The sequence below is a fragment of the Serinus canaria genome, chromosome 6 (genome assembly GCF_022539315.1).
Source record: "Serinus canaria isolate serCan28SL12 chromosome 6, serCan2020, whole genome shotgun sequence".
NCBI lineage: Eukaryota > Metazoa > Chordata > Aves > Passeriformes > Fringillidae > Serinus > Serinus canaria.
Window position 1 is genome coordinate 10,356,379 of NC_066320.1, and position 13,443 is coordinate 10,369,821.

At 37.6% G+C, this 13,443-nt stretch overlaps 1 protein-coding gene across 3 annotated transcripts in view; it reads right to left on the reverse strand.

Moving 5' to 3' along the window:
- SH2D4B (SH2 domain containing 4B) overlaps positions 1-13,443 on the reverse strand; it is a 55,672-nt gene that overhangs the window by 32,484 nt on the left and 9,745 nt on the right. For all 3 annotated transcript variants that reach the window (XM_009087514.3, XM_009087513.3, XM_050976466.1), the window contains 3 exons: positions 10,108-10,267; positions 8,884-9,031; positions 1,204-1,348 (listed from right to left, as the gene is read on the reverse strand). In XM_009087514.3, the coding sequence (XP_009085762.1) occupies positions 1,204-1,348; positions 8,884-9,031; positions 10,108-10,267 (453 nt within the window). The remainder of the gene's footprint in view (positions 1-1,203; positions 1,349-8,883; positions 9,032-10,107; positions 10,268-13,443) is intronic.

Here is a 13,443-nt window from a genome sequence, read left to right on the forward strand (position 1 = left end):
AAGCAAATGATACCTGGTTTTAGTAGTGTTAGTAGTATTTTATTTCAATGCAAAGGTAACCCATATTTTTTTTTCTTTTAACATGATTGAAATTTTCTTTCCTTATATATTATCAAAGAAATCCTAAAGTATATAATACCATCCTCTATGCTGGGTTGCCAGCTGATGTTGATTTTCTGCAGACCTAAAGGGCTCCTTTTTCCTCAATTCACTTTACTCTCCCATACCCAAAATGCAGAAAGTTAGTTTTTCTTTCCATACAAACATGTACACCTGGATTTAGATAATTCTCCAGAAAATAATTACTTTATATTTATTGACAGTGTAATATGCGGAAGTTTTGTTGATCAAAATTAACATACTCTCCTATGAGCTTGGAAAATGGCACCAGTGTATCATATAGATTTAATTCATCTTGTACAGACTGATTCATTATCTGATCAATTCCAGGTAATAGCATTTCAGTAATTAGTCCTCAGAAATTAATGAAGTGATGACTACAGCCATAAAATAAACTAATTTTATATCTGAAATTTATTCATAATGTGGGCCATTACTTATCTACAGTATTAATGTATACATCTATATAATAATATAGTTGTTCTGTTCCTTATACATTTTTTTAAATCACAAAAAAATTGAAATTAATCACAATTATGATATTCATAAAGAATTTCAGGCTATCTAAAAAGGAACAGTACTTCCATGGAATGAAATCATCATCATCATCATCAGGTGGTTTTTTTTAGAGCAACAATCAAAGTATGATTTACTGTAATCTTTTGGAATGAAGTAAGTTTCAGCACTGATATCATAGCTTCACCCCAGTACCATATGGAAGCAATTAAAATACTGATGAAGACAGATTTTATCTCTTCAAAGATAGCTGAGGACAAGCTGTCAAAATAACTGTGCCCTGAGTTATTATTACTAAGCCAAAACTGTTAATTAAGTACATTAGACAGAATTTAATGGTCTCAGTCATTGTACACAAAATCTTTTCTATAAGGCATGGACACAGATTCAGGAAGAAACATAAAAAGTTTTGTTTGTAATTTTAAGCTGGCAATTTCCACCAAAATAATGCAGCACTTTGTACTGCTCTAGGTAGAAGATTTTTTTGGCCACACCTTCTCCATTGTGCAAGTGTTCTTTTATCTGCTTTCAGAAATACATGAGTGCTGTGAAGGCAGTTTTACTCACACTGTTCTTCCCACTCCTGGTCATCGTCGCTGTGCTGACTGTGCTGCTGAGCTTGCTTGAGGCTCAGGTACAGCTCCTTTGCCCGGATTTCTTCCTGCTGTCTGATTAGTTCCTCACCTTTCTGTCTCTCCTCTTCTTCTCTTTTCTAGAGAAAATGAAGTAAGCCACAAGTGACTAAAGAGGAAGAATGTGCCAAAAGTTGAGACACTGCTTCAGTTGCTTCTTATCTCAAAGAAGCTGCATTATTCTGGACAAATCACTATCTCTTCTAACTTTGGGCTTCTCACCTCTCACAAGTGGCATCACTGAATTTTCCCACCTCCTGGGAATTCCTGAGGAGGGTACATTTTGAGACCACAGGTATCAAAGGAATGAGGAACAGGTAAGCATCTAAGATCTGAAAACTGTACAGAAAACATTTCATCACATGGCACCAAAACCTGTGCTATTCTCCAGGCTGTAAGCAAAGCTTGCTTTAAGTCCATGTGTACCCCCATTTAAGATACTGCTGCCTTTGAGCACTACACACATCATACACAGAACCTTAGAATTCAGGAACTCATTTATTGCTGTTCTTGGTTTAGCAACTGTCCTAGTGTGTCATCATAACCAGCACAGGGAACATTATTTTCCAAAAATTAAGATCACTACATTCTGGATGAAAAGGCAGATCCTTCAGCACATAACAGTCACTTTGTAAAATGTAGCTAAGAGCAACATGCCAAAAAAGTTCCCTTCCAAGAAAGCCTTAAAAGAGATTGAAATCTGAGAAAGATTGCTTCTTCAGTTCACATTATCAATAACATAGGAGCTTAATTAATGCAGAACTAGGAATCTGTATCTGTTTTCCAATGAGTTTTCCTGAATCCCTTAGGTAGTAAAGAAGTAGATTTAAATCATATAGTTTAATGGAAGCCCACAAAAAAATGAAAACTGAACTTCATTATTCAGTGTTATTCATACTATTGAAATGACTTGAATTACAAATAAAAACAGTTTCTATTTATTTTATAATGGAGCCAGCACTATACCCTTACCGGTAACAAACTTACATGGAAGAATTTTTTTATAAATCCCTTCGTAAAATCACCGTGAATCACTATCCTAGTTACCTGACCTAAACTATAAGTACCAGAAGCCCAAGGAGATTGTTACAAAATGTTAATCCTATGAAATTTCTAGGGTGAAGGTTAAGGATCCAGCCCTTAATGTTAAATTGTTCTGTGAACAATACATTAGACTGCTCTTAATATCTCTAAGAAATAAAAGCCTAGTATTCTTCAGTCATTTCTAATGCTACTATCTTGGAATATTTCTAGTATCATCTTTCCATTGTTATTTCCTGGCTCCTAAAAACATGAGCTGAGTGGACAGTTCAGTAATTTTGAGAAGTGAATGCTTTTAGACAATGCTAATTTCAAAGCCAAGCAGCTTTCACAGAAAAAAAAAATTATCTTTTTTAATATCTCTGTAGAATTGAGGACTGAACATTTTAGCTGCAAGTAAATGGTTCTATTCTCTTCTTGAAAAAATATGAGATCAACTGTTTATTCTTATGAGGAGAATATTTATTCACTTAGCTTCACTACCTAAAAAAATTCAATACATTCAGTCTATCCTCCAGGAAGATGGACAGACACAGAAGCAATCCTGGGTTATCAGAATATTTTCTATTCAACATCTTAAACCACAAGGTAAACTTAAAATAGAGGAGGGGGAAAAATCAATATCTCACTGCAGTTTCTCTGAATCACACAAGACTTTTGTTTTAAGTTTGAGCTCGTTTTTTAACGTAGCTGTTGTTGAAACATTTATAGTAAAAAGATTAAAGGGTCTAAGAAAAACAAACAAAAAGCACCCCCACACAACACCAAAAACTAGAATTCAGGTAGAGTTTGCCTTCTTAATGGAAGACAACAATGTCAACAAAGAAAATACTTCCTTTTTAACTGGAAAGGAGATTTAAATCAAAGAAGAGATAACAAAAGCTTAACATGGGCACTTGATTCTGAATTCACCAAAACATTTTTGCATAATTTTCCTTTTTACAGAAAGAGGAGATCTAACTTATATCTATTAAATTAGTGCATAGATGTGCAGGTATATTGCTCAACTCCCTCAAGGTGTGTGTGAGAAGAAACAATCCTTGCTGGTATGACACAGGAAAAAAACAGTCATCCTTTTGTCAAGTACGACTAAACAGTGTGCATTTATATTTAAAATTAACAACAGTTGAACTTTTCACATTTACTCCACTGGAAGAATACAGCAAGCAGTTTGTCTGCTTCTCCCCAGGAATCTCATCCTGCACATCAGAGCTGGGAGTGAAGAGCTGTAATACCTACAAACTTCAATCCTTTCAGCCTGACAGTTGAAAGAGACTGTACTCTTTGCCTGACCCTTTTAGCTCTGCCAAAATAATTAGGAAGTGACAATTCAGTTCAGAGTTGCAAATTGTTGAGAAATACCAAGCTGCTGAAACAAATCACACTGGCAATTTGACAGGCAGCAGTAATCCTCTCCAGCCTTTAGTCCACTGGAGAATTTGAACATTCTTATATATCCTCTCGCAGTTGAGAACTTACACAAACTTGTCTATGTGTATCTCACTATGTTCGATAGCTTTACTATGAGCAGCTCTAAATAATATTTAATATTACCCATGGTTAAGTTTTAATGTTTTAGTCCAAGGCAGATGAGAGGAGATTAGGTCATCATTTAGTTTTTGCTGCAGAAAGATTTAAAAAATATACTGAGGAATAGGTAAAATAGAGCAGTGAGGTTTTTCACAGAGGAAAATTTGGCTTCTGGCTGCCACAGCTCTCGGGATCTTTCTGGGGAGTCTTACAGGTTTCAGGGCAGCTGAATGACCACTCTCCTCCTTCTCAGGGCAAAACCCACAAGGTGTGCTTATTACAACAGCCCTCTGAAGCAAATACTACCTGGGATTCTCTCAGGGCTTCAGGCTGGCAGGAAGTGTCTTTGGCAGCCCTGATAGCTGCAGCCAGCCAGATGCACTACAGCTGCAACAAACCTGAGCCCACTCAGCAACCACCTGGGCCAGTCAAGAGAGTCAAGCCACCTAAAACACAGCTGAGAGCCCTTAGGGACTCCCTGCTCTGAGGAAGGAAATCTGGAAACCCCAGGGTCACCAGCTGCAGCTCAGGCAGCTCTCAGCAAGCTGACACAGCCAGCTGAGTTCAGAGATCAGACATCTCTCCAGACCCATCTGACAGGTGCCAACAGAGCTCTGAGTAAAGGCATAAATATGTCCAACTCCCTTCCAGACTTTTTCTGAGAAAATTCTCTCACTTGCTTCAGAAAAGAAAGTGTAGAGGCATTATTTTTTTCTCCACTACCAGTGTCTCAAAAGGAACACAGGCTTTGCATCACTTCACTGTGCATGTATTTGCACAGAGACAAATGTATGAACTGCACTCAAGCTTTATGCAGAAGCTACGAAATTTCTGCCATGGGTGTGTCCCAGGACATGCTACTCACACATCTCATACAAAGATGTATCAGCCTATTCTGATCACAAAGACCCTGCGTTCCATAAGGTGGAAAGCAAAGCTAAGGACTGTTCCTGGATGGGAGAGATCTGACATTTACTGCACATGCTGGAATAGGCTCTACTCGAGCAATTTGCCATAGATCCAGTGACCATCTACCTAAAGCTTGTCTCTGGACCTTAGAGACTTCACAGCTTGAATGCCTAACATGTAAGCTACCCTCATTAGTGGCTCAGATTTTGCCATTTACCCATGGAAAACACCTGAGCTTTGCTAGTTTTTACCAGCAATCCAGACTGAAGACAGTGGCTCCAGAAGCACAATCATTACTGATGTCACTGAGGAAGATACTTTCCTTCAAAATTAATATCAGTTACAAGTAGGATAGAGAAAACCTGAAGACCCAGTTCCCAACCAAAACTAACAGTTTCCTCGTTTACAACATTGTTCAAGAGACAATAGCATAGGAAAAAAAAAGAATTACTGAATTGTGGTGACCCAAAAGGAAGTAAAATGAATTCTTGCAGTTGCCACTGAAATAACTCAACTAAGGCACTTTCAGAATGAATTGGGTGCTGAACCCCAGCAAGAAGCTGTTGTCATATTCCTAGATTATAAATATGCTGTCTTTGGGAAAGAGCTCAATGTTTTCTTGGCACAGCAAAGCACAGAGCTGAACTTACAGCTTATTTGCACTTGGAGATAACAGTGCTTGACGTTTACTTGGAGACAAGAGTTTTTTCAGATCAAGACAGAATGCTCACTGCTCTATCATAAGAAGCCCATAGTACTCCAAATGGCAATGCTGACAGTTCACCGTATTCCTAAACTCTACATCTGGCACCAATTTTCTGAAGAATCAGGTCCACAGCACTTGGGGGCACAGTAAAGCATTCAGGCATGTGTTGAAAGCTTATCCAAGCTCAATAGAAAGTGTATTCTTTCTACTGAGCATGAGGTTAATTAGATATTTCCTGAACAGAAGCACTAATTGTTCTGTTCTCTGAACCTATCTTCTTTGATGAGACACATTTCATCTCCCAGGGAATTTTTAAGAAGCAATCTAGCTCTGCTGTCAACTGTGCTTATATTATTAAATTTGGCAGCTATCTGATGTTGTCATAATGAGAGTACTTTACTATTAATATTCTCCTGCTTTATGTAGACCACATGAAGACTGAACCGAGAGATCTCTTTTATTTCTAAATGTAGCTGAAGGATACCCACCCCTGGCTGGATGACACTCACATCTTCAATTTGCCTTAGCTCTGCACATTGTTCAGACTCTTAATGACAGCTACTGATAAGCGTAGAAAATTATGCCTGTGAGCTCATAGCCTTTGTGAATTAGCAAAAAGATTAATGATAGTAATTGGCTCTCTTATTTGTCCTTTGCAATAGGTGCGTGAAAGAATAGCTGTCCTTAAACTGAAAAAATAGAATAGTCAACATTTATATTCTAGCATCATAAATTAAAGGCAATTCTGCTTAGAAACTCCAAGGAAAGCAATACTTTTGGAATAGTGTTGGAAAAGGAAATAGGGATCAACCCTCACTTTGATATGTAAGATATCATTTATCTAGTGCAGACAGCCCTAACGTTCCATGATTGGTCAAGAGGGATAAAAGCATCTTAAAAACAAGTTTTTGTGACACAATATAGTTAGAAATTAAACATGCCAGCAGAAAGGAGACAGTTTCAATTTCCCAAGTCAAACTGCTTCAAGAGGATGAAACATTAGCAGAGACTGGACTTTCCATACCTCAGTCTGGAGACCTCTTTAGACATGGTCTGGTCATCATCACTGAAGGATGATTACCAGTGTGTTAAATATTTTAAATCTGTTGAAGCAAGCTTGCTTACAGATCTACATCAAATTCCACACCCTTTTCTTCAATCTGTCAATTACTTCTTCTTCAATCAATCTTCTGTCAGAAGATTAACTCACCATTTTCCCTGTACCTTAGTTGTATTCCTTCCTTCTAGTTGGACATGGACACCAGAAACACAACTTTTATCCCCGTCTATATACCATGCACAATGTACAAGAGGTACACAGATAAAAAGCTTTTCTGAGTAGCAAAGGAGTGGTGTCAAAGTACCAATCAATCCTGCATTTGTATTTCTACTGGTGGAACCCTATGCCAGACCAAGTCTCTCCCAGCAGATCTCAGACTATAGACCTAATTGAAGAGCCTATGCTGAAAGTGGAATTAGATTCTGTTGTTGGATTAATGCAGGAAATTATGGGGAACACTTGATAAAGGGCATTTAAAGAAACAATCACTGCATCATATCTGGTTTCCAAACTAATTCTTTAAGTTAGGAGTTCTTTTCAGGTGGGTCTTGTTTTGAAAACTTTGGTCCATTTATTTAAATTTTTGCAAATTCTATCTTCAAATGCTTGATTTAATAGAAACCATTGGGAAAAAAAGGGTTTCTACTTCCTTAGCAGAACAAATAAGTTAGCAGCTTTAGGAAGAGAGGTAGAGAAATCCCAGTCAAAGTTAAGTATTTGAAATTCAAAGTAGAAACTGAACCATAATCCCATCCCACTTCCAGCAGTGCTCCTACCACGAACAGCTGGATGAAGCTGTTCATGGTAGGAACAACCTGCTCATGTCCTGGGAAACAGTGGAAACAGATCACTGTGATCACTGTGACATTACCTTTCCATCAATATGAACATGAGCAGAATTTAGTGCCATTCCTTTTAATTTTACCAACAACTGAACAACTAGTTTCCCCTAATAGAAATATTAGGGGAAACTAATGAATACTGGCCACTGCTCACTCTACTCTTTGAAAAAGTCTCTTTGAAACAGAACAGTAACATTGAGCTTGTGGACATTTTCCCCTTTAAGTGTCCTGTGAGTCAGCCACATAGACATAAGTGAACACTGTCAGCCTTTGTTCAAGAGGGCTTTACTTTCCAGAGAGCAGAGGAAAGAGTGTTTAATTAGTTTCTCTGCTCATTATTCATACATTAATAAAGCAGAAAGGTATACTTTCATTACTCATTGACATCATATTTCAAAGGTCCCATTCTTTCCTGTGAATTCAAATTAATTGTGGAAAGGTAAATCAGCAACTCTATGCAGCCTTCTCTGCAGGAACTGCCCTGGCTTTGTGCTCCACAATCACCTCAAATCCCAGGCCCACAGTCTACAGAGTGATAAGAAATTTGCTATTTGCAATCAAACCACATAAATTCAACAGTAAGTTTTCAGCATTCCTCCCATCACAAAGGGGCAATGGGAAAAGTCTATCCCTTCTTTCCATACCTTAAATCACTGCACCAGGAAAGGAAGAAGAGACACAGCGAGTTGTCATCAGGGCAAAGGAGGGTGGATGGAAGTTACTGGATCCTCAGAGTCAGATTTTCTACAGTCTTTCTCCATGGAAACTCAGCCTCATCAATTGTGTGCTGTCCCAGCATGCACATCCTAGTCTCAGAGGACTGTCATGACTTCTCTGCATGAACCCATTATATTTCACTTCCTCATTTTTAAACAAGGTTTTATTTTTATCAAGTAATATGAAAAGGGTGGACAGATGTGTTTCCAATTTAGTTTTGAAATTGCTGTTTTCAACTAGAAAATGTAAAAAAATATTATTTCCAACAAACACTAAAATATTGTAACTGAGCTCATAGAAAGTTCATTGTAAAGTCAATAAAAATCAAGCATATTTACTTCTCCCAGAAAAGCCAACTGGACTTTTCCCATATATTGAGTAGGAGAAGGATCCACCCCTTGTTATTTTGAAGGAAGTAGTGACACAGTTTTGAAGTTCATTATGTGAACAAACTCATCCAAAATACACAGAATACATTCAAGCAAACTAACTTAAAATGAGATCTTTCCCAATTGTACATTTTTTTTCCCCGGGATGATTCATCCAGCACAGCTGACTGAACAATTCTGTTAATGTGTGAGCTGAATAACCAGTTTGATTGTTCTGGCACTTCTGAATGAGACCTGTAATTTTTTCTCATCGCTCACCCAGCTGTTCTGCTGAACACCATGTAGCTATCTGTATCTTCCAGAACGAAAAATTACAACTCTGGATTTTAAAGCTTATTAATAAGCATGCACTGAAGGTGACAAGAACTGTGAATCTATATGAAAACACCATAAAAAAACCCCTAAATTTCTCAATGCAAACCTTCAGTTCCTCTTGAATTTTTTCTTCCTCCAGTTTGGCTGCTTTCCGGTCCTCCATTTCTATTTTCCATTTTTCTGCCACTATTCTGGCTTTTTCTTGAGCCATAGCATCACGGAATTTCTTTGTTATTTCAGCTTCCTTTTGTCTCCTTCAGAAAAGGATGTGAAAACAAAAATATAATGCGCTAATTTTCTTAAACTGAAGATCAATACTTACTGGTTGCAATAAATAATTAGCGTAAGGCTTCATGGAAAGATGCAAGCAAAGAATTAAAATGTATTTAACAAGAGACCTACCACAAATCATATTTGAAGGAACCATCCAGAACGCAGAGACAGTTTACAATTTTTGATTAAATTATTAATTAAAATAGCAGTTCCAAGTTAAAAAGTAATTCTTGGATGTCATTAAGTCATACCTGATATTTTCCTATTAGTCTAGCAAAGCATGGTTGGGAATTTACTGTCTTTCAAATACTAGTACAAATGTCTCCCAAATTCTTATGCTGGGTTGTTTATCACTACTGACAATGTAAGAGGAATTCAGAGCACAGGTTGAAGGTTTCAATCCCTGCTTAAATATGCAAGCACTCAAAGCAAGAATAATCTCATATGAAAAATGATAACATAGAATAACCTGATATTAAAGAGTCACTTTTCAGTGCTGCACTAGAAAGGGAAGTGTGTGAGGCAGGTGGCCGAATTTCTAACAATATCAATCATCAAAACACTTTTGAATCTCCCCCAAACCTGGAAGAGGCCCTGCTAGAAACAGCCACATGGCATTTTGTATAATGAGTTTTGAACTGCTGGAATAGAAATTAATACAAGCAAATTGCAAATAAAACCAATTTCAAAAAGGATTTTATGTACTAAACCCCCATTGTGGGCTCAGAAGTGTGACATAACAAACATATATAATTTAATCATCTCAAAACCAGACTGCTTCATTTTTCTTTATTTGCAGGCTGGTCAATGGTTTAGCTAAATTCCTGAGAGAAAAAAGTTGGCACCTCTTTTTTTTGCAAATAGGATTTTTGGCTTTCAGTATTCAATAAAAGCAAAATGACATTTTTAACATGCTGAAAACCTGAAAAGACAAATGAAAGCAAAAGTTCACAAAACATACTTACCAGTTTTACCCACCATTACCTCCCACCTTTCTACAAGGTCATGACTCCCATTATGCCAAGTAGACCCTGAACTCAGATTCTTAAATCCTCACCATAGCTCTTCTGCCTCCTTCTGTGCCTGCAGCCTGGCCCGCTCTGCTATGAGCTCCTCCGAGATCTGCTCGTAGGGTTTGTCCCCCGGGGCTTCTCCCATCACCCAGACCCAGACCTCACCGTCCTTGCCCCGCAGCCACTGCACGCGCTTGCCGTTACCTGCAACAGCCACCAAGAACACACCACAATGTAAACATTGCCCCAAATCCTGCATAAGCAGACATGAAAGGGTGGGAAATCTGCAACTTAGAAAACATTAAGCTTGCCATTTACAATTCGGAAGAAAACACTGCTCAGAGCTCCAAAGAAATCTTCAGATTTGACCAAATCGTGTCAAACGCTGGGGAAAAAAAATTAAAAGGTTTTCATGCAGAGAATTACCCAATCTTTAAAGATTAAGTGTCCCACAAAAGCAAAAATTATTAATTCAGGCATGTATTTCCCAGAATTCCAGTACTATAATCCCTTTTTAATTGCTATATTTGCTCACTTCACTCAACAAGGGATGAATGAAGAGTGTGGAAAAAGAGGTGGGGTAAAACCAATGACCAGTGATATTATGTGACTAAAAATGCTTTGTGCACAAAGAATGTCCAGTGCTGAACAGGTAGAGAAACTTCATGAGAACACCTTCCAAGGATGCAGGAATTTCCTGTTCCCACTCTGTGAAGCAGGAGTTTCAGGGAGTCTGCATACTCAGAGCATACCACTCAGTGCTGCAGAGCCTATTCTGCTCACATAGGCAATTGAAAGGGATTAAATTTCTGGTTCAGTTTTCAAGACACAAACTACACAAAAATCTATGGTTACTGTGTTGACAGAGTGATTTTAAGAGCACCACAAAAGGCCTGAGAGTCCTTTACTAAACAGACTGCATTTGGTGAGCCATCAAGTACAAGAACCAGCCGTAGGACTACAAAGGACACTCGATCTTACCTGAACCCATTTTAATAGTTATTTTCATTACCTGACTTAGTGTGGTTTAGTCTTTTCCTTCTGCTTTTTATAAATACAACTGTCAAATATTATAAGCATTTTAGAGTTTCATAATAAGGAATTTGTAGCAACACTTCTTATGCATCAATTTTTATGTTTCATTTCTTGCAAATTTCTCAAAACTGTCCTCCACAAAAGGAGATTCTGCCACAAAGACCATTGCCAAATGAACACTGGATTTCTTTCAAAGAATTCAGACTACAAGGACATAAAGGGTCAGCAGTTTGCATCATTCCCTGTATATTAGAGTCCCCTAGATTTCATCCTCTCACCCAAACATTGATACAAGAAAATTGTGCATCACAAAAGGAAACTTTTAAATCTTTATCTTTCAAAAGGAATCTTGTCTCATTCAAAAACATGAGGAAATGGAGAGAGCACCGTATTATTAAGGATTTTTTCTCCAGTGTTCCCATAAGAGTTAAAAGTAACCTGTCCTGTTTGAACAGGCAGGCTTTGCTTCCACTTTTCCTCCATCTCTCTCTACCAGCACCAGCTTTGCTACTCTCACCTTAAGCTACCACTTGTTTTGTGTGAGGACATATCCATTTAACCGGATTAAGTTTCCCAATGCACAATCAATAAAGTGCTTCTGACATCCCAGGCAGAAGGCAGAAAACTGCAGGAGGCAGTGGAGTGGGGCTGTTGACAGCAGCAGTGTCAGCACCAGCCCACACTCACAAGTGTTGACAATCCAGACTGAAGGCAATGAACGGATCAGATCTCGCCATGAAAGCTGATATTCTATATCAAATTTGAAAATGTAATTTATACGAATCCCCAGTGTTGGCCTAACGGTACTAACTTCAAAGAGGGGTGGAAATTTAAGCTAATAGTGTTTTCCTTCAATAACTCTCAAAAGTATTTGCTCTTTCACAGTCTATCAGATTATGTCTCAGGTTATAAATGTGTATTTCATTGTGGTTCTTATTCTGTACATTGTGTTCCTGTCAACACAACATTTATTTTGAACTTGTATTTTTTGGATACAGCATTAGAATACCATCTGCTGAGACCTGACTGGCCATATCACTACTTGCCTCCAAGGTTTTCTCCTACTGCAGTTCCTGGTAAAAGACCTTGAGAAGTATGGAATGAGTACTCCCAGGAACACTAATTCCATAAAACCAAAGGCAGTTTTTGTTTTAAAAGCACAGCACATCTTTCTTGTGAGGAATCTGAATTTCCTAGTTGCTCTCCTTTATTTAGTACTTTAAAGAAAAGATTGCAATCAACACACCTTGTATTAATTGGTCTGTACCATAATTGATAGATACAAAATACTACTCCAGTTCTGAGACAATTTCACTATTTCTATTCCTTTATGAACTCACCAGAGGGAACCAGGAATGAAAAAAAAAAAAAATTATAACTTTTCAGGTAGGCAGACAAATTTTATCTTCTTCTTTACCTTCTCTCAAGGTTTTCTGTGCCAAAGGTTTATTAATGGGTTTCTCAGAGGCACAACCAACCCATTGCAACCCAGCCCAATAAAACAAACAGCTGATTTGTAGATGTGTCTTGAGAAATTGTTCTTTCTTCTTTTAAAACAATGGGTCTTTTCTATAAAGTTCTAGCTAGTAGATGTATAAACTCCTTTGAAACCATCAGTATTGTTGGTTCAGCACTACACACAGTACAGAACTCTACTTTATATGCAAAATGTACATGTCCAAATATGGTCAAAACTGAAAGATTTGTGTATGAAACAAACTGGCGGTTTTAACCGTCAGCATTAAACAGATAGACCCCCACATATATATATAATTTTAGAATAATTCAGCTTGAGCACAAATGCTTTAATTCAGATTTTTCTCTAGAAGAAAAGAAGGCTTTTTCACATCCAACCACTGAATTTACTTCAAGAAATGACTCCCATGCAAACCTTCCCTTAAACCTCTGCTCCCATAAAGCTGCAGCTGGGCTTTACTGTACAATCTCATCATAAAACTCAGTAGTTTCTTAGCACAAAATAACATCAAAAATGAGTGTGCAGAAAAAAAAAAAAGCACCTCAGGGAGAAAATCTGGCGCTGTAAGAGCAGAATTTCTGCCATACAAAAAGCCTCTGCAGAATCACATTCACAGGTGAGAGTGTCAGCTCTTCTAGGTTAATGATATTTTAAACTGCAGAACCTATGGCAAGATCAAGAAAGTCCAGAAAATCATTTTCCCTAATATTTGTAGGAAACTAGTGTTTTCTGCTTTGCAAGAGATTTACTACTATTTAGGACTGATTATAACAAAATAAATCCCGCTTTAAAATGCCTCTGAAGCATTTTTTTTTCTGCAAAATAGGATGTCTTTCTTAATTCACTTCACTTCCAAATGAATGAGAAA